Raw genomic sequence first — 23,064 nt, forward strand, 5'->3', positions numbered from 1 at the left:
TTGTAAGCCCTATTATTTACCGATTTGCTAAAATGAACCAATCACTAATACATTTTATATTATTATTTTTTAAAAACCTTGACTAAGGTAGCTGGGAAACTAGAAGTACAGGAGTAAAAGACCTAACTCCTCACTCTTTTATATCCACTAAATGAGAGCATTAGGCTAAATGAGCATTTCTTAAAACATTATAGGAACAAATTATCATTATAGAGAAAAGGTGGGGGAATCGATGAAAAAAACTTAAGGAGCAATGAATTAAATAAAGTTAAGCAGGTTTTATTTTAAACTGCAGGACTTCTCAGTACCTTTAGCTATTCTTGTCAATCCTACTTGGAATGGCTATCAGAATTAAGAAAATTTTATGAAACGTTATCCTTTATAAATTAACAGGACTTTCACAACTTTAATATCTAAGATTATGCATTTTAAAACAATAACATCTTGAATCACTTTCTGAATACACAATTTTAAAAGAGCTTGAGATTTAGCTATAATAAAAGAGAAAATCCTAAAACTCCTATAGTAGGATTTTCACTATAACCCTATTGCTGTTTAATACATAAAAGTGACCAAAGCGTTTTTGTATTCCTCAAATTACATAATTCTTTCAAAAACCTTCTACATACTTCTCAAAATCTGAATCTGAGACAATTTATTTCAGGTGCAACACATCATTATTTGATCTAATTTAAAGATTAATGCCATTGTTATTTTGATAGTCTCTGTCACTTGACAAAGCACAGCTAATGAAGTAAAATTTTCCAAATGTTATTTTTTATGTTTACATGTTTATGTTAAATGTTTACGTTTTCATAGGCCTGGCATCTATTTGTTCATTTTAAGATAGTGTTTCAGTAGTTTTGGTGTATACATGAATCGCCTGGTTCAAGCTCAGATGGCTGGACACTGGGTTCGGCGAGTCTTAGATGGAGCTGATGATTTGCATGCCTGACAAATTCCCCAGTGATGCTGCTGCTGCTGATCCCGGTACCACACTTTAAGAACTATGGCTTTTGCGGGTCCCAATTTATTAGTTGAATACCTGGGTTTTTCCGTTGGTCTGGGGTTCCTCAGCCCAGCTCCAATCTGGAGCCTGGAGAGCTGGTTATCCCAAATGCCTCCAAAGTCAGTCACCTTTGTATTGATTCCTAGCTTCTGCTGTCATAAATCTCGTTTCCCAAAGACCAACAGATTTTTTCCTCTCCTTTAATGTTTTCCACTGTCAGCTAACAATGAGTTGGTCATTAGTTTCAAAATGTGGCCCACACTTTGGATTTCTTTCCCTCTAATCACTCCTTCCTATTTTCCCACATAACTCGTTCCCTCTCTTACATAATATCCTTGCAGTATCTTGTCTCTTTTCCCAGTCTTATTTGTCTCTTTAGTCAACTGGATGCTATCGCTAGCCTATATGAATATATAGCCTATATTCATTCCTTTGTTCATTCACTCCACAAGCATTTGTTAAAAGCTCAATGTATCGTAAATATGATGAAAAGTTTGCATTCCTGAGCTTACACTGTAATGGGGGAGATACAAAATAAACATGTAAACAATAATTAGGAGTGATATGTACATTGAAGAAAATAATATAAGATAATGGGAAAGAAAGTGACTGGAAATGAAATGTACCTTAGCTACTCTGGAAACACTTCGCTAAGAAGGTAACATTAAGCTGAAACAGAAATATGATGGAGGCAATAATGCAAGGAATGTAGAAAAGGGCATTCTAGGCAGAGGAGGCATCAATGTGAAAGCAGAAGTCCATCGTGTTTGAAGTTAGTGAGAGTCAGTGAGGGAAAACAGTTGAAGAATAGTTCAGGTGGGGGGTGGAGTGAGCAAAATTTTTCATAAGCCTTTTGTAACCACATGCTTCACACAGACACCTTGTGTACAGCCTAGGAGACTAGCGTATATACAGGATGAGAGCTGGCCGACAGGAGTTAAAACATCAACAGCATTTGAGTAAGGAGGAATTGACGACGAATATCAGAATTCACTGCCTAGCCTTTGGAGTTGGCTATATTAAAATGCACTATGAATTGTACACAGTTCTTATTTCAGAATGTGGACACATTAGGTCTTACCCTTTCGTCCCCTTCATAAATGTTGAATTAAAGAACTACTCTAGGTATTGATATACAGTAGCTCTGGAAATAGGCAATCCCTTCCTGCTTAAGAAATTAAAAATTCTGAGTGAAGAGGGGGCAAAATCAGGTCAGAAATATGTCTTACAACATTATTTCACAAAGACAATGTTGTCAAACAGCAGTGATTCTGATAAAATTTGCAAAACAATTCCCAGCAAAATAATAACAAGTATATGAAACACACAAACCTGTAAGCAATTTGAAATATGAAAGAGATTAGCTTAAAGCAAGAGTTGTATGCTTTCAAGAAACCCCTCAAGAAAAGCATCAAACTTATTTTACCTGATAATTAGAATTATGTTTTCATCTTTATGTCATTAGCCCCCAGGTAGATCTGAGAGCATCTGAATTGAAAGGAATTTATCAGCCAGGGTTCTTTTCAAGTAAGGAACAGAAGTCTATGTTTATAATTTTGCTTTGGCAGATATTAAAATTTGCCACCATGTAACCTGAAATTTGTTAAATGTTCTCAACAGCAATGCAATTTCTTTCAGTGTACAGAGCTAAAAGTCTTGTAAGCAAAAACACCTTAGTTTTCAAAATGTTCCAAAATAATTATTATATCAAAATAAAAAGTCCTTTGGTTTAATACTGTAAAACTCCTAGGATCTCATTTATAAAATTGCTTTATGCATTCCTCACCATCAAATATGCTGATGACATTACCTGTCTGCATCCACTGTCACATCATGAACCCCTCTCTGGATGACATCCCTGGAAGTCGCTGTGTCTGGTATTCGGTTCAGACTCCTAGTATACAGGTTGAGCCCTCCATCTGTCATGTACCTGAAAATAAATGCCTAATTAATCAACAGAAAATTAATTGACCTCAGCTGTATAATTTAACTTAATAAACAAACGGTGTGCAAAATTTTTAATAATTATGCAAATATGCTCTATTATAGTTTTTCTATATGAATATTCTACTCACCAGGAAGTATTAGAAAATCTTATTAGGAAATTAATCTTCCTTACTGCAACAAGTAACTAGCCAATTATAAGATCTTCCTTTTTCTCCGCTTTGTTATCAATATTTTGAACAGACTTAGAGATAATGTAACTCTTAGCAAAATAAGAGCAGGATTATTTCATTTTGTAAACACTATCTTTGAAGCATTGAAGGTCACAGGAGTAATCTTAAAATTAGATTAATTTATTTGATAAATAAAATATATACAGCAATTGACCACTATCATAAAATAATTACTAAGATGTATTAAATGTTTTAAGATGTTGTCAGGAACCGTTCTATATAGTTTACATGTAATAACATTACTATCCCCACATTAGTGATAAAGAAAATAAGTAAGCACGAAATGGTTAAGGACTTACACAAGGTCGCTCAACCAGTCCCAGCAGAATTGAGAATAAATCTAGAAAGTCAGCTTCAGAAACCATGACCTTAACCACCATGCACTGCTGTCTGAACTGAAGGACCACACGGCCTGCCCGTTTCCTGTCTCTGAGAACTACTTCCTTGCTATCACAGGACCACCATCTTCACACAGGGCTGGTAGACTCCCATAGTCATGTGACTATTTGATAATCCTTTCTTGGCAATCGGGGATTAGAACAGGTGTTAATCTCCTACCCCATGTGGGGCTAATCAAATGTTTCTTTCTTGAGAAATGGGATTAACAGATAGCTCATCAGTCTTTCTATGTGGAAAGAGTTTATGATAATGAAAACCCAGGAGCTTCGGGTATTTATCTTCACCAGATGCAGAGGCACAGAGAAAGCTGATCAGCAAAGTAGGAAGAATGACACAGGTGCACAAAAAGCACACTTGGCCATGTGGTTTCAGCTTCACAACTTCTCCTGGGGTTCTAGGAGATATCCTTGCTTCCTTGTAATAAGATCCCCAATTTGCTTAAACAAATTCGAGTTAATTTCACTATTTGGAATAAAAAATTTAATCATGACCATATTAAAGATCGACCAAATAGTTAAAACTACGATTATGAAGCTGGCTAATTGCTTACATGATTAGTAAATTCTGTCCTTATTAGTTGAAGGACCTTAAACAAATTTCTTAAACTGTGCCTCAATTTCTGCCTCAAAATGCGAAGAATAAAATTTACTGAAGATAGATATTATGGTAATTAAAGGAGAAATACATAAAGCTCTTAATATGAGAACCCTATAAATAATAGTGACTTGTTATTCACAAAGTCTCTCCCAACATATGTTTAAAAGGAAATATATGAATTTTATACACAAAACAAAAAGTCATGCTGTATTATCCTCATAAGGTACTCTACATGGTTAATTTTCCTGATAACCAAAGAATTTAATCCCACCAAAATTAGAACAAAAAAAGAGTACTTTGATTCCAAAATGTGCTGAAGACTGACATACTCTTTTAAATGGAATACTAGATATGACAACTTTTTTTGATAACTAATTCATGATTATGAGCATCAATTTCCTGTATCATATACAGTGATACTAAATGAGACAATTAAAGATTAAAGGATATTTGTCCTTCGTACTTTTTAATTTGTCAGCTGCCATATTGATGCTGTCAGTGTTCTATTGTTTACTCTTACTTCCAATTTCTTATCTTTTTTTTTTTTTTTTTTTTTTTGCGGTACGCGGGCCTCGCACTGCTGTGGCCTCTCCCTGCTGTGGCCTCTCCCATTGCGGAGCACAGGCTCCGGACGCGCAGGCTCAGCGGCCATGGCTCATGGGCCCAGCCGCTCCGCGGCATGTGGGATCTTCCCAGACTGGGGCACGAACCCGTGTCCCCTGCATCAGCAGGCGGACTCTCAAACCACTGCGCCACCAAGGAAGCCCACTTCTAAATATTTTTATTGCTTCTTTTCTTAAGGTGAAGTATATGAAATTCCTGATAAAGTGTTTAGTGAAAAACATTTTTCTCATTCACTCTCCTTTTGAATTTTTTTTTAAAATTTTTCTATTTTATTTTATTTTTGGCTGTGTTGGGTCTTCGTTGCTGTGCACGGGCTTTCTCTAGCTGCTGTGAGCGGGAGCTGCTATTTGTTGCGGTGTGCAGGCTTCTCATTGCGGTGCCTTCTCTTGTTGCAGAGCACGGGCTCTAGGCGCGTGGGCTTCAGTAGTTGTGGCTCATGGGCTCTAGAGCGCAGGCTCAGTAGTTGTGGCGCACGGGCTTAGTTGCTCCGCGGCATGTGGGATCTTTCTGGACCAGGGCTCGGACCCGTGTTCCCTGCATTGGCAGGCAGATTCTTAACCACTGCGCCACTAGGGAAGCCCTGAAACTGTGTTTTAAAAGTTTGGGGATGGCAGAAATGTTCTCTCCAGATAAGTGAGAGACTCCTTTTTAAAAAAACTATCAATATGCTTGATCCTAAACTTAACCTCAGGAGGAAGTTAAAACAATGTATACATGTTAAGTTTTACATCTTATTGGTCTGTCTTATTCATTGGTGTATCTCTAAACGTGTTTAGTGAAGTGTTTTGTATATAGTTTGGTACCAACAAATATAGTAAACATTTGTTCAGCTGAATTTAAAAGGCCTCCCCACTGCAGGAAGAAACCATGACAGCAGATCTCAGCACTTTAGCCATAATGGTGATGCATGTAAACAAGAAATAAGATGGAAGATGACTTCTATTAGAAACATAAGCTTTCAATTATTCAGTGCTTACAGAAGAGTAAGTTCTACAGACAAAGGTTAAATGCTTTGAAAACTAATTTTCCAAAGAAAAAAACAACTTTAAAATTTCAATGAATTAAGGAAAAAACCCAACTTTTTTAGGAAGCATTTCAAAGGATACTCATTTTCCTTTGACCCTGGGATTTTCCAGGTAATATCAAATAAGTTTACAACAGGTATTAATTGAACCAAAAATAGTCATCAGTGTCTATTTCCTCTGTTTACAGACACTGTCGCATTGGAATGTTGGTAGGGCATTTTCATAACAGAAAAGTTTGTTATTTGAAAAATATATATGGGCATCACACAAGCAAATTTCTCATTTAAATTTTTTTCTTGAAAATTCTTCCTTCTTTTCAGTTTTTCTGAAGCATTTAAAAATCTAAAATAACATGCATTTCATAGTTCCTCTAGAAAAAATTGCTACAATCCAGGAAATATAAATGTTAGGAGATCATTTTGAAGGAATAATGTAAAATTTAAAAAAAAAGATTTCCTAATAATGTTATACCTGAACTTCTAAACCATAAGCTAAGATGAGTTTAAGACGTAATAGTCACAGGATGATTGGTACAAACAAAAAGTTGCAAAGGAAATTTGTGAAGGTTACTGACAGAAAGTAAAATCTCTCAAACTATGGAAGTCTTAGGATAATTTTAGCCATGTTCAAATTCCATGAGCTATAAGATGATTCACATAAAAAACGCAATAGTCTCCCAGAGCATTTCTAACTCTTCCTCCCTTCCACTGCCATCTCTCGTCTTCCTTCTGTTGTAGAAAAACTGCATACTTTGGCACATTTTCTTTAGGTGTGTGTTTTCCATATTAATATTTCCAGGCCATAGTGCTCCACCCTGCGCTAGAATGAGATATTAAACTGCTTCCTGTGCACAGATGCGTGGATTTCCCATAACCACCTCAAATACAGCATAAACAGACCATATATTGCCTTTACCACTAAAGCTCGTGCTCCTTTTGTATATACTAATACAGTTATAGGGAAACACACCATCCGCCTAGTTAACAATCTAGGTAAGTGACTTTCTTCATGTCACTCACCACCCTCAATTACTACAGGATGGAGTCTGTTCAGACCTGTGAATCAACATCACTGTTCTCATCATGTCTGGAATTCACTGAAATAGGAAGAAACTATAAACATCTTCTTTTTGTATGCTATTCAATCTCATTTTCTCAATCAACATAAATACATACAATTCCACCTCCACAGCAACTCCATGCTTTTTCAAAAAAAGCTTCATATTTAAATACATCATATTTTTGCAAGAGTATAAAATGTAACAGTACACATTAAATAATTAAAAAATAATACCAGTTTTCATGTACCCATAACCTGGCTTCAGAAAGAGAACATTTCCAGTTTCTTCAGTGACCATATAGGCTCATTCCAGTCCTACATTTCTAAACCTCCCTCCTAGAGATATCTATTGCCCTGGATTTTGTGTTAAGCATTCCTTTACGGTTTAACCACATGGGCATATATTCCTAAAAATACACTGTTTAGCATCTCATGCATGTGAACTTCATATAAATTGAATCACACTGTATATATTCTTTTGTGACTTATTTCCTTCACTCTAAGTTACATTTTTGCAAATCATCTATCTCGATATGTATTATTGCATTTTTAATGTTAGTGTTACACAGCTTTGTTTTACAAGCACACTAGTCTATTTATCTGTTTGACTATTACAGACATTTGAGCTGTTTTTAGATTTTTTGCTGTTACAAACAACTCTGCCATGAACATCTGTATATGCACATTTCTTTATGCTCACAGGCAAGAGCTTGTCAAAGGTCTCTATCTAGGAGAGGAATCATTGGGTCAAAAGGGATACATGCACATATTCAAACCCTACTAGTCAATGCCGAAGAGTTTTCAAAACATTTTCAGAATAAACTTCTACTTGTCTATGAATAAGAATTCTCGTGTTGGCTTTAATTTACAAGTTCCAGATTACCAAGCAGGTTGATCAAATTTTTACTTTGTTATAGGTCATTTATGTTTTGTCTGTGAAATGTCTGTTTATGACTTTTGCTCATTTTTCTATTGGATTCTATATTTAGTTTTATTTTTTTCTTTCCCCATTGATAGTATACCTTTATTAGTTGTACGTCTTGTATATGTTTGTGGCTTATGTGGGGTTTTATCCTGACATTTTTCTCTTACTTATTTTTATGTGAAATTAATTCTTCAGAATAAAAAGAAACTTGATCTAGATACCTTTCTAACCACACACGGTAAATGCTTCTGTTATTTTTGTGTAGTGTTTTAGAATGTGATAAATAGCTTTTTTGAGATTTTTGGACTCTGTTCCCATCTCCCACTTTTATCTGGACCTTCTCTATCTTCACTTTTATTGCTACATCCTGTTCAGTCTGCTTCTACTCCTGGAAGTTTTCCCTCAGTGTGGGGTCCTGTCCTGGAAGGGAGCTGTGGCTGGAGAGTTTAATGAATACATGGGGACAAGATTGCTCCACTCCCTTCAGATGTGACCTTCAGCCCTTACTGTCTCTGGCTGGTCAAGTGGTCAAAACCTTCCCAGCTTCAGCTGCTATCTTCAGATAAGCCCTGTGTGTTTTCTAGTCAGTTTCTCTTGGCTATTTTGTGGTTCTTCTGTTCTCAGTGTCATCAGACACCCCACTACTACCTTCTGTTTCTTCGTACACAGATGCTGATATCATTCTGCTCCTTGGGCTCTTGACTGTTTGTCCTTCACTGCTTATACCTGGGGTTTGAGGTGATACCTTGTCATCATCTTTTTTCCACAACGATCATGGTTTTTCCCTGTGGTTTTGCTATCTAGTTGTTTTGTCTATTTTTGTGGGTACTTGGAAAGATTCACCTATGCCCCTACCATAGCTTCCTAGAATTCCGTTTTTACATTCAATATCTTATATCAGAAACTGTATATAACAATTAGCTATTCGTTATGACATGAAAACACAGGGCATCTAAAATGTGTGTGTGTGTTTTCAACCTCTAAGGAACTTTAGTTCAGCGCTTAGAACACAGATCATGAACACAGATAATATTAAGGATTGTCCCCTTGATCAAAGGTGCTAGCTAGCTAAGAAAACTATACTAATAATGAATGATTGCTGTGAAGCTCTGTTATGTTTGTTTGTAAAAATCAACTCCTAGGAGAGAAATGTGGGCAAGTAGACATGTAGACAACTTCACAGGGTCAGTATGTCAAGATGGTTAAGAGTGCAGACTGGAGCCAGACTGCTTTTAAGTTCAAGTCCAGCACTGCATGCATCAAGAAAGTCTGAATTCTCAGAATGCCAATGAACTAACTTTCTGAGTTCTACCTAAAGTTACTTAACCTACCCATGCCTCAGTTGTTTCATCTGTAAAATGGAGATAGTAATGATATGCTTATCTCTTACAGTTATGGTGACCTAGCACATAATAAGTGCTATATAAGTGTCGACTAACGTTACTGGCTATTTTTTCCATTAGCATTTCTACATTCACTAAAAATAACTCTCATATCTTGAATACGAAATGAATAGAAGCATTGTGATTAGGAATATGTGGTTTCCCATGTACATCCTTTTAACCCAACTCAAGTAACCCTGCCCTTCCCAATGTCTTGAACGCTTCAGTTATCACAAAGTTTCCTAAAGCAGAATTGTGGGAGCATCAGGGGATTAAAGCAGCATTAAAGTATCCACTTCCCTTTTAAAAAGTGTCATTCTCCAGAATTAAATCACTTTGCGTTTGGGCCATTTAAAGCAGGATTTTAGGTTATATTCTTGGCCCAACTGTTTATCACTGTGACACCTGCAGATAACTTCAATTTCCACCCAATTAAAATATGTAACTTTTCCCCCAGTTTTCCAGGATGTTCCTTTTTTTTGCTTTACACATGGAGACTTTTTCAAAGAGATTCATTATAAGTAAGAAGACTTCCTCTGACTAATTCCTAATTACTGGCAGATTCACATTCCCAAGTGCTTAAAGTAATTTTTGGAAGAGAAGAAAGAGATAAGCCTTTGCATGCTTCAAGAAATCTCGAATTCTCAGAATGCCGATTAACTAATTTTCTGAGTTCTACCTGAAGTATGTGAAAAAAATGAAACTCGGGCTTCCCTGGTGGCGCAGTGGTTGAGAGTCCACCTGCCGATGCAGGGGACACGGGTTCGTGCCCCGGTCCGGGAAGATCCCACATGCCGCGGAGCGGCTGGGCCCGTGAGCCATGGCCGCTGAGCCTGCGCATCCGGAGCCTGTGCTCCGCAATGGGAGAGAACACAACAGTGAGAGGCCCGCGTACCACAACAACAACAAAAAAATGAAACTCCTTTCCCATTTACTTCATGACATTCCTTCTTGCATGAGAAGAATATCCAAGATTAAACATCTTCATTCATTGCTTTGTCTTTTGAGCCTTTTTTGTCCCTTTAATCACTAAAACATACTTTAAAAAATTGGGAACAGACAGTTAACTTTGTGATTCAATTTTTTTCGTGAATTGTAGCACAGACTTTTCTATGCCCTTTTTTCTTAAAGAAAACATCAAATTAAAATTCCCCTGGGATATCTTCCTATCTTTTAACTTTAGGCTGACAAATCGGGCTGCATCCCACTGATGTTGACAATGGTACACTACATCTGCTGGTGAGCAATGAGGAAGTACAGCATATCCTGGGTGTCCTCCCCATAACACCCTAGTCACCCTTGAGCTGAGACCGGCGACACTGCCTGCTGACCACGTCTAGTCATGCTCCATCCAGGGGACAGAACTCTGAGTCATTCTTTAAATTTCAGTGTCCTGTACTCTATCATGGGAAAGAGAACATGTATAAGGCCAAGCAGGTAAACATCATCAGAGGAAGTTTTCAGATAGGATTTGTGTTATTTTTACTTAGTTTTTTTTCTTCTTCTTCTTCTGCTTTAGACACTGAGTATGAAAGACTCAACACAAAGCATGCAGACCACTAATGCGTTCTTACATGGACTCATTTGTGGGACTATTCAAGACCTCCTCTGAAAGGCCAACAGAGAACAAAACTGGAGAACAGACGTGAGAATCAGGTTTCCAGTGAGGCAGGAAACAAGTAGGAAGTACAAAGAATATACCAGTATCTTAAAAATCTCTCATTAGTTCTGCAGAGACTAGCCAGCTCTCATCAAACCAATTTCCTCTTCCTCCTGGGCACAAAGATGAACATTGGTTCCTGGCCTTGCTGTCAGTGAGATGGGGCTGCAGCAGTTCTGGGTAAGGAAATGTGGGTAGAAGTCAGAACCCCCACTTCCAGACCTGGTACTTATGAACTATTCTTACACCATGGTTCTTTCTCTCTTTTGTCATCGGTCTGTTGAAATCAACACCCAGGGTGACGTCGGCAGTCTGGTTGGATAATAGCAGAGTTACCTACCATCCATCTTAGTTCCCAACTGATGATCAGAAACACTAGGAGGGGTTTTATGTGAAGGAGGAATTAACTTCTTTGTGTTAAGTTACTGAGATTTTGAGATTTCTGTGTTACAGAAGTTAGTTGCCTAATACTGCTAGAGTCCTGGAAAATACAAAATGCTCCTGACTATAGGTATGCTGGTGAAATATACTACTCTAAGCAGAACTCAGTTTTTTAAAAAATGACTTTCAAAAACCCCTTATCTAAGAATGTATATACATACACACGTACATACATATGTACACATATTACTATTCATTTATTGAATAAATGAGCAACTATAAAAATATAAAAACACTAACGTGAGTATATGTGGGCCAGTACTGTGCCTATATTGTTCACCACTGAACACACAGTGCCTAGAATGTTGCTTGGCACATAGGAAGAATGCAACAAATATTTTTGAACACATACATACATACACACATACATAATTCAGCTCATGATCTCTCTTCTCTATTCTTTTCCCAGGATTCTTCACACCTCTCATAATTTCTACTATCTCCTATATAAAATCATATCCTATGATTATTAGGTTATTAATCATTAGGTTAATAATTATTACTGATAAAAATGTAATTGTGATGATGATGATAATTTACTGAACACATATTGTGACAGGCTTTGTGCTAAGTGCAATTTTGTGGGTTATTTTCTTCATTCTTAACAATTTCATGAAGATTTTGCAATTTTATCCTTATTACGGAAAGGAATTTGGATACATTAAGCTCTCAAGGAGTTGGCAGATAGAAAATGGTAGAAAGAAACTTAATTTAGACACTCCAACTCCAGGGGCAACTCAACTGCTTCCTACCCTAATTAACAATAACCTGTCTCCCTAATTGTAGACCTTTAGAAACTCAGAGAAGGTGGCCACCAGGAATGAACTGGTGGGTATCAGGATATCAAAGCAGAGCTGTTAAGTCTGATCAAAAGTTTTTTTGTACTTTTTAAGGTCTTGTTCCCATTCAAACAAGCTTTTCATGACTGAAGTCAGCAAAGGTTACTTGTACAGAAGAATGATTTCAGAGACCAGTCCTCTCAGATGCATAAGGACAAAGAAGAGGTAAAAACCTGGACTCACATGAAAAATATAGATAAAGTTAGTTGGGAAGCTTTTCCTTTTATTATAGAGCCTAGGTTTTGAAGTCAGATGTATCTGAGTCCTAATGCAAGTCTAGTCTTTGCTTAGCTTTAATACAGTTGGGGCCAAGTGGGATCAGTTTCCTTATCTGTAAAACAGGTATAAAAATACTTACCTCATAAGGGTTGGTGGTGGGGAGGGGGTTAAATGAATTAATGTCCTTAAAGCGCTTAAAAAGAGTGAAGTAGGTAATAAATTTTCAACGTGTCAACTACAGTTATTAATAGAAGTAGTTTTAATTGAATATCCTATTTCCTCCATTGGGGCTCATCCTCAGATTGAACTAAATATTCCAAATTGCCAAGATGCTTTTGAGAGTTTCATAATCACAACTCTTTTTGGAATGTAACAGAAAACAGAAGGAAAGCAGGGGTTAACACAAAAAATCTGATGCCATCAAAAGAGAATAAATAGATTGAAATTTTCAGATCTAAAATGATTTTCTCTCAAGTTAGATTGGAGGTATATAATTGAAGAATGCTAGAAAATCTGTGTTCCTCAAAGCAGTTACAGGCAGCTTTGACAAGCCAAAAAAAAATCAAGCAGCTCAGCAAAACTCCTCCTATCTCCTTCCCACGTCCTTCACTACAAAATCTGTTATTTAAGAAGCATGTGAAAATCGCTCTGAAAAACACAGGGCACATGTGTTTCTCTGAACTAACAATAGAAAAAGTTAATGGATTATAATGAAAAGACTTTAGAGAAATTTTGGACATTTTACTGTTCATGAATGATTAGAAGAGAAGGCTGAAATACCCCCAAATAACCTTAGATTTCTCACATTTTCTAATGACTTTATTAACTAACCTATATCCCCTTCCTACAGCTACTGCATTGTAGTAGACCACCTCTCTTTACACAATTCTGTTAGAGACCGGGGCCCAGGGCCACTTACCCACTGTTGATGTCATCAGCTCTGAGACTTTTCCCAAGGATATCACCATCACTCATATATCCACCAACATCGACTTCAGAAGACATGTCCAGGTCACTGCTTGCTTTCTCACTCATGTCAATCTGTGACATGTTTCCCAGCCGAGAGACAGCAGCTCGACGGAGAGGCGTAGTGTACATGAACCTGGAGGGGTCTGTGTGGATGAAACGACTGGTACTGCTGCGAGGGTAGCCAGCACCCAGGGAAGGAGCATCTCCAGCCTGAAGTCTAGGACATGCCTGGCCCAACCTCCAGGTCATGGGAGTAGGTCGACCTGTCAAGTTGGGTATAGTCCTGCCATTCACTTCCGTCGTCACAGTGCTGTCAAATGTTGTCTCCAGGGTGCTGTCAAATAAAATAGAGAAATCACTATATTCTGTTCACCTGGGGCCATAGACCCAGAATGCATGAAGACAGGAACGCCTACAGTTGAGAGTCATTTCTTAGAAGTATGTCCATTTTCATGAAAGTCAAATTATACATTCATTTTGAGATTCTAAACACCTCTGCAGGTATCAAAATGTAGGAAGGGGCATTCATCACAGATTTTTTGCTTTCAAAAGAAACGCCATCATTACATTTTGGATAAAACAAAATATTGTTTCACATTCTCAACCAACCCTTAATTTAACCCATTGTAGCCTTCCCAGAACTTTTCTGGAAGTTAACTACAATTATGTTTGAAAGACTCTCTACCACCTCTCCTCAGATGCATTTTAATTACAACTTCCACCATTGTTATTTGAGGCAGGCGTGAAAATCCATTTAGCAGTGATGGTGTTAGTTTCAGTAGCTAATTCAGTTTAAATGGGAAATTATACTGAAGAAGAGATGGATAGGAGAAAAAATCACTGGGTAGGGCTGAGAAGTCACCAGTTCACTGTCATATAAAATTTAAGTGAGAAAATAGTAAGGGAAAACTAGAATTCCTTCTTTATCATTATAAGAAGTTAAATGCTTAATTGTAATTTTTTCTTTATTGGCCCCCAAATAGGCAGAATTGAAGAAGACCTGTGACTTATCTGGGTCCCACGAAGACTGGACATAGTCTCTTCTAAATTCTGCCTCAAATCTGCTATATTTTTAACTGTTCTCATTCTTCTTGTTTCAGGGTCTTCACCTAGAAAAGCAACATAATAATAAGTTTTTTATTCATGCCATTTACTGTCCTGTGAATAATCTGAATAATTATATAGATATAGATATGAGTTCCTTTTTGCAAAAGTAAAATAATAGGTAGAAAATTCCAAATGACTATTATTATCTGAAATTATAATTTTTTTCTACAAATAAAATGTGAATAGAAACAAATGTAATGTTACAAGTAATAATCTGAAGTGGTGATGATACAACAGTATTTCGTAGGTCTATGACCTTAATCATTGCAAAATGAGAGAGTCGTTTGGAAATATACTGTACAGTGCTCCATGTTTCTAAGCTTAATTTAAATATCTGAAACTATCTGGATCCTAATTACTTTCATAATCACCTATTTCAAAGTGTGCTCAGAATAGCTGAGACAAACTTGACTTATGTAGCAAGTATACATTTATACTCTGGGGAATCAGACAGAGGCCTTTTCTCATAGAAGCAACATCTTTTTAAGTCTTTTATTTTATTAGACGCATGAACCAAGACCCAAGAATTGGATAGCTTTATTTTAAACTATTTCTCCACTTTCTACAGGGAATTAAAATATCCACATGTGACACCAGAGCGCCAGTAAAGTCTTAGGCATCTAATCCAGTAATAAGTCTACACATAAAATAAACAGCTCTGCCAGGGTGACAACTGTTGGCCTTGTTCAACCTCTATCTGTCATTTGGGGGCAGAGGTGCCATTAAACCATTTTGTTTATGGCCATGTAATAATTCCCAGGCCAGTGGCCATTGAAATTGGTGGATCTGGATAGTAAGAACAACATGGAAAGGAAGGAGAGGAAACACAGTCTTAATTCTGTTCAATTTGGACTCAGGAGGATGTCCAGTGATGAGGAATTTTTTTTTTTTTTTGCGGTACGCGGGCCTCTCACTGTTGTGGCCTCTCCCGTTGCGGAGCACAGGCTCCGGACGTGCAGGCTCAGCGGCCATGGCTCATGGGCCCAGCCGCTCCACGGCATGTGGACCGAGGCACGAACCCGCGTCCCCTGCATCGGCAGGCGGACTCTCAACCACTGCGCAACCAGGGAAGCCCGAGGAATTTTAAATAAAAAGAAAGAAGGAAAAAAAAAGGGAAGGAAGGAAGGGGAATGAATGGATTAAGGGGTGAGAAGGTATAGGAAAGAAAGAAAAGGAAGAGGATGGCAAAGGAGGGGATGGCAGGGAAGGGAAAGGAATGCAGACGGGATGGAAGGAAAAGAAAAAAAGAAGGAAAAGTGAAGGTAGAAAATGGCATGTATTAAATTCCAGTATGAAAACTGTCACATAGACAAGTCAAGATGCATATCTACCATCAGTTTTAAGAATACAGGGAGATATTCAACCTGTTCATTCTTCTTCCACAATATTCACGCCAGGTTAAAAAAAAAACCACACACAACAGATGCACACATTTAACATCTATAGTAGAATCTTAGAGTTGATGGGGACTTCAGAGATTGTCTTGCCTCACCTCTCAGCCAATGAGGGAAAACTCTTTGTGTCACTAGCGAGGTGGCCATGGGTCTCTGCCTAAAACCTCCAAGATTGGAAAGGCTTCCTCCTCTCCAGTAAGAGGTGACTCTTTCCAATATTAGGCCAATTAGGTCTCATTATAAAAACAATTCTGAGGACGAATAATGATTTGCCCCCATTTAACTTCCACCCAGGGGTCGCAATGGCTCTGAAACCAAATGAATAATTTTATATCACTTTACCATGGCAGCCACTCAGAAAGACAAATGCTAATTTCTTCTTCAGCCAAACACTACTATACTGTTCATTATCTTTCATCTTGAATGGTTGCCAAAACAACCACCACTCTGCTGCCAGTCTGCAAATCTCTTCCTTTTAATTTACCAATTATTTGAATGATTGAAATGCTTAATAACTGTATTATTATTTCAGATTTAGAAAGTACTGAAAAACTTCCCTAACTTCCCTGTGTGTGTACACACACACACACACACAAACACACACAAATGGAATATTACTCAGCCATAAAAAAGAATGAAATAATGCCATCTGTAGCAACATGGATGGACCTAGAGATTATCATGCTAAGTGAAGTAGGTCAGACAGAGAAAGACAAATATCATATGATATCACTTATAGGTGGAATCTAAAAAAATGATACAAATGAACTTATTTACATAACAGAAACAGACTCACAGACAGAGAAAACAAATTTATGGTCACCAAAGGGGAAAGGTGGCAGAGGAGGGAGTAATATATACACATTATTATATATAAAATAGATAAACAACAAGGACTTACTGTATAGCGCAGGGAACTATACTCAATATTTAGTAATAACCTATATGGGAAAATGATCTGAAAAGAATATATATGTGTGTGTGCGTGTATAACTGAATCACTTTGCTGTACACCTGAAATTAACCCAACATTGTAAATCAACTATACTTCAATAAAAAAAGAAATTAAAAAAAAGAAATAAGAATATGTTGTACATGGCACAACTTTTCTAACCCTAATTCAAGTCATACAATTTCTAACCTCATAGATTAACATTATTTTAAAATTCAGAAGTGTTAATAACCCTTAAGACTCTAATTATATTTTCTCTGGAAATTCTTCCCATCCTTCTCCTCATAAATATAACACAGCATATTTGAGAAATGGCTAGAAAGAAGTCTACCTCTTATTTCCAAACAATCTGGCAGTAGGCTGAAAGAAAAAGAAGGCTTTGTAAGGAAAATCTTGAAGGGCAGAAAAAAATATCATTACAGTCAAAGGAAAGGCAGAGGTGAAGAAGAGATTTTACTTAAAATGGCAAAAGTAACAGTGAAGGATGAGACCAAACTAGAGACACATTAAAGCTAATATACAGTAGTTTATCTAAGATTTCACACAGTAGAGAAGCCTAAGATTCTAAGTGATGGTAAGAGAAAAGTCTTAAAGGAGAAAGTGCTGAGATGACTTTTATTGGAGGGAGTAAGGAAGGCAAGTCATTGCCCTTACACAAGTTCCAAAAATACACCATTACAAGCTCCCTATCTCCTATCTCCTAGCCCCTTCCTTTGGGGAGAACTTTGACTTTGTAATCAAGCTGCATCTCAACTACTTGCCAATTGCATAATATTAGTAACACTGATATTTGAATTACTGTCAGTATCTTTTTTACATAAACTTTAAGAACAGTGTATTTTCCGACATTCCATTTCACTCAGTATTTTTTAACACCTTCTTTATCTCCTTCTAAATTTCCTTCTTCCAATCCAACAGGCATCTTAGATCCTTGGATTCTTCCAATTGAATCCAGTGTTTCTTTATACAGCTTCCCTCATGTTTCAGAACCATCACTCTCTCTCTCTCCATTGTTTTTTCTCCTCATGACATCTACTCATGACACTGCACCACTCATGACAATCAGACAAATGGACCTTTTCCTCCCAACACTTACTGAGCAAAACATAATTGCTGCCTCATTCATGTCAGGAAAGATAATAACCAAATCAAAATTTCTTGCAGCAAATGTTCTCAATGACCCACGAAAGGCAAGATAAGGTTAAATGCACTTACAACCCCCCCTAAGGATTGCACAAGCCTGAAATATCCTGTAAATTTGTATCCAAATCCCATAAAAAAATAGAGAAATGGGGGCAGGGAGGGAATCACAACTGTGAAAAGGCCAAATGTAGAAGCGCAAATACCATTAAACACTTAGTAACAAATAAAAGTTAGCAGAAAAATGCACATGAGAAATTTAGTCACAAAAATGTATCCCCTTTCACTTTTATAATCTCAAAGCCAGCTATTATTCCTGGAAGAAGCCTCCTGTCAGACAAAATAGTAAGGGCTTACACACATTTTCCAGAACGGCACATTCTGCAATTTGCTTTGAGTTTTTCACATTAGTGCAAACTACTTTCTCTTTGCTTGTAACATCTCTTCTATTAGGACAGAGTAACAGGCTCAGTTTGGTGCTTTTGCGTTTTTACTTAATGGCAGACAGACCATTTAATCTGTGCAGTCCTGCCCTTACTTTTCAAGCTTTAATTACACACACTGTAATTAATAACACTGCCAGCCTTTGTCATCTTTTAGGAGGAAATCAAATTACATATGAATGAACCTGATTCACAGAGAATTATGTCCTCTACACCAGCTATATTACAAATGTTATTTTTTAGAGTACAGCTGCCTGATTTATTTGGAGAAATCACCCTAGTTTTGTGGATGACCCCAAAGGTGAGTTGGATAGAAAATTTTTCAACTCATCAGGTTAAACCAGACACTTTGGGGGAAAAATAGCAAAATATGGCTAACAGCTTTACCACTACCTTTTAAATATTCTCCTATATAGTTATAGCACAGACCCTACTCTGTCTGATTTATTAGGATATCCAAGAATAAAGAGTTGAACTCAGGGAACTCTGCCTAAAAACTAACTTGGAAGAAGCCATTTTGAGTCAGAAGCAGAACCTAGTCAAGCACGTAGCAGAAATCCTGCAATTCTTGTGTGCTGTGGGCTTGGATATATTTACCAACTTAACATGCATCATTATTTAGGGAATTGCATTGCAATGCTTCATTATCCTGATATGATTATTCATATCAGAGCTATTTGAATAAACTCTTCCTCTTACTTTCTCATCTGCATCTTTGAATACTGGCATATGCTGGGGGAGAAAAAAGCCTTAAGGAGAATAATCCCATAAATAAATTAGCAGATGCTCAGTTTAAAAACCATGGAATACACAGACACCTACTGAGAGATGACCCTCTGACAGTAATGCTCCAAGTTATTTATGTACAAACAGGCGTATGTCATATACACACCCAGCCACAGCATGCTATCATTTAACAGAACAACCAACACATGCTTTCAGGGGACTTTACTCTGGTCATATCTTTGAAAATACTTACATAAGAGGTACTTAGAACAAGATAAATGCTACCATTTTCAAGGCAAAGGACAAATATTATTTGATTCTACCGTTTCAGAGGATCAAGAAACGAAAAAAATTCTTAAGGATTAAGACTCCCCCTCTTGCCTTTGTACTGCATGCAGAGTTTTTTTTTCTTTCTTTTTTTTTTTTTTTTTTATGAGAAGCAGTTCATCACGGAAAGCACACAATGGTGAAGAAGTAAATATTCAGTGTCTGAGCACCTGGTGTATTCAGATTCAGAAATCACTATTCCCGCAACTGTGGAAACATTACTCTTTTAAAGCTAAACTAACAAGAAAAATTGAGCGATATTCACCTCTGCTGTCTCTCTAAGCTTTCTTCTTCTAAAGCTGGTTCACTAAGATTCCAGAAAATCTCATAAAACCTCTTGTAACAGGAGGGTCTACACAGAGAATAAAAACAAACCTATATTTGGCTTCAGTTGTATGAATCAGAAACAAAGGGATCACTAGTCTGGTTTAATTCTTTCAAATTTAAAGAATCCTATATGAAGTCCTTTGTGGAAATACACACTGACATAAAAGAGGATGTGGTCAATGGTTTAATGCTTATGACTTTTTGAAGAAGGCACCGTATGATATAACTATGCTACAGTAGAGCGCTGAAATTAGATATAACAATGAAAACGTATACAGTTTAGCTATTCAGGCAGGTGGCAAGACTGAAGAATTACTTCAGACATTGTCATATCTAATTAATTAAAGATTATTATCAGAAGTTACTCCTAAGAATCATGTCATCAAACAGGCCTACTTTGTAAAGTATCAGAACAGTTCACATGCATCTACATAGTAATTTAAATAGTTATAATGTACACACTCAGAAGTATTTTTTGCCCAACACTTCAAAAAAAAGTAAGTGAGTAAAGCTGTCAGAAGAGGCCTCTGCATTTCAAGTATAACTAGAATGTATGGTACTTGTCACCGAGGTACAAACAAGGCCATCTATTCAGACACCACTGAGGCAGCAGAAGAAACCTGACTATACAAAAAATTTACCCACGAGGTCCTTCATTCTTCATTCCAAATCTGTGGTGAGGTCGCCTTGAGGGAAGTTGAATAAATAGGCCCCGTTAATGACTAAGTAAAAAACAAATTTGGAGTTTTAAAATGTTAACACTTATTTATGGATGTCTAGAGTGTACTAGACTCTAGGCCAATAATGCCCAGGGCAGGTGGTTGCTATTTACTTTCTCCATATACACTTTACAACTAGTTCTCACAGTTCAGTTTTCTGAAGACAATCATTTCAAGAAACAAGGAATTTAAAATTGTTTTGAGTAACTACGGTTTCGAAACCATCAGCCAGAAGAACAGAAGCTATTGGCTTATGCAAAGAGGCAGCTTCTGAAAATTCCATCCTCCTTTTAGGAGCAGACCCGACTTACCTAACAAGTCAGTGTAAAGGGCCTGTTCCAGGTCGCCCAGCATTGTTAGGATCACATCCTCGTCCAGATGAGCTGTGCCTTCCCGCAGGCAGCTTTCTCCCTCCTCTTCGGCCCAGCTCCTGCCGATGCTGCCAGGCCTGGAGGACACATTTTCATCTTCGGACCGGCTGTCTTCATCACTCTCACCTTCCAAGCCTTTTCCGGAAGACCACTCTTCTAAGCTCTCACTGCCTGCATGGCTGGTGGGCAGCAGGTTCCAGGCCCCTGGGCCCCTGGTGTGGTACAGGGACTGCATGGACCTTGACAGGAATCTGGACAGAGAGCGCCTCTCTGCATAGCTGGATTCTCTCTGGCTGGCCTTGGCGGCATTTCCAAACCAGTTGGAAATGCGCACAGTGGGTCGCCTCTCCCCCTCACTGGTGAGGGACAGATTGGTCAGAGACTTTTGCTTCTGAAGGCAAGCTCCCTTTGGCCTTACTTTGCCCTGAAACACAGAGAGTTCAGCTGGCCGCTGCATGGCTCTCCTTACTGGCTTCTTCTTTTTCAATTGGACTTCATATTGTCTTTCTGCACTGAGATGCCAACTGGCCCTTTTGGTTTTAATTAACACTTGCACTTCAATAAAAGCTCAGGCAAGGCTCAAACATTCACGTTAGATTCTAGAGCTATAGTACAATCAATGAGTTGCCCACAATTCAGCTTGCCATGTCATGCCCCTCATCAGCAGTACTTACAAACGTTTTGCTTGTATATATCAGAAGCAGAAAAGAGTTCATCAAAGACACTGCTCCAGCTGAAAAGTAGCACAGGAAGCCAACTACGTTTTCCAGTCTTTATCCAATCACATGTCTCAGCAGGGCGATGGGTCCACATTTCCCTCTATCGCTTCTGTATTCCCAAACGCGAGGTAGTGAAGCACCAGCGATGTCTCTGGCTTTGCTTTTTTTCCCTGCCTCTCACCAGCCCTTCACTGATCTATCTGGGTCTGCAGCCCTTTACTCTAGAGGAACTGACAGGGTGCAGCATGTAGAGCCTCCACATCAGAGCCCCGTAAGAGCAGACTAAGCACTGAAGCCAGCCCTGCACGCGCCTCTCATGTTTTAGTATTCCACCTGCATTCTCAGATCTATGGCTCTTCCTTGCTGCAGTGGATGCTGCTGGCTGCCATGGCAGCAAACATCCTGCTAAATTAAAACAGAGGCACAGAAGCGGCTGTCCAGCCTAGCATGCCACAGGTTTCAAAGCCAAGCCTGAATGAGATGCTCCACGATTAACCCTATGCATGTTTAAATCACCCTCGGCTACCCCGCCTCAGATACGGAGAGAAACACACACACACTACATACACACTCACTCACATACATAACACACACTCCACGACAGAGAACGACAGACTAATTCTCTGTAGCTGCAGGCAGCTGAAGCAGGCAGATCTGTCTTCTGAATGTTGGGATTTGTGCTGTAAAAGCACAAATCAAATTCAAGAGTGTAAAGGACCTAAAAAACGGAGCGTGACACTCTCCGCCGGCAGACAGATAATGCTTTAAAGGGAAAGACTTCACCTCCTCTTTTAAAGAACAAATCCAAGGGCTTTTTATTCTGAAGATATTTAGTACAATCCTAATCTGACAATAAAAATCAAGATTTATTCCTATACAACAATAGCGCAAAGAAAACCTCCAACGGTTTTTTTTCTTTTTTCTTTTTGAGAATGAATATTTTCACTCAAAGCGTATAATTGAAAGTTGATGGCCAAGTACATTGAAGATAATGATGTGACAAAACCCATAAAACGTATATTATGTTTTCTGACATAGAGCATTTTTCTTAGTCTATTCCATAAACCTATTACTGTACAATCAGCTCTTTAATATTTTGATAAAAAGCAGAAAACCTAAAGGGTAAATTTCTTATATTTATCTTGTACTGGTTATAATTACCATCCTGAAATTCTGATTTTAGGAAAACTTTTAAAACACTTATCAGGTATAGTAGAGACCATGTACCACTAAGAGCTAATGAGAAGAGCATCAAGGAAAAGCTTTTCAGATTTTTCTGCCCATAAACATTCCTCACTAAAAGGGGGCAGCAAGGAGAAATAGATTAAAATATTCGTGTCATTCAAATTGATATAATTCCGTAGCATTTTCTGAGCTAATATCATCAAATTAATTCTGATTTTTAACCTCCTGTTGCTAACTTCAGCTAGGGGGAATGCTCAGTCTTTTAACTATGTAAATTAGCATTATAATGTACACTGCCTATACCTTTACATATGATAACAACTTACTTT

At 37.8% G+C, this 23,064-nt stretch overlaps 1 protein-coding gene across 22 annotated transcripts in view; it reads right to left on the bottom strand.

Moving 5' to 3' along the window:
* NAV3 (neuron navigator 3) overlaps positions 1–23,064 on the bottom strand; it is a 1,262,224-nt gene that overhangs the window by 140,589 nt on the left and 1,098,571 nt on the right. For all 22 annotated transcript variants that reach the window (XR_013830383.1, XM_079936021.1, XM_079936019.1 and 19 more), the window contains 3 exons: positions 14,326–14,434; positions 13,276–13,659; positions 2,820–2,939 (listed from right to left, as the gene is read on the bottom strand). Coding sequence is in view for 21 of the 22 variants with exons in the window: in XM_079936021.1 (XP_079792147.1) it covers positions 2,820–2,939; positions 13,276–13,659; positions 14,326–14,434 (613 nt within the window). In the remaining variant the exon portion in view is untranslated. The remainder of the gene's footprint in view (positions 1–2,819; positions 2,940–13,275; positions 13,660–14,325; positions 14,435–23,064) is intronic.

This window comes from Stenella coeruleoalba (assembly GCF_951394435.1).
Source record: "Stenella coeruleoalba genome assembly, chromosome: 11".
In the NCBI taxonomy this organism is placed as follows: domain Eukaryota; kingdom Metazoa; phylum Chordata; class Mammalia; order Artiodactyla; family Delphinidae; genus Stenella; species Stenella coeruleoalba.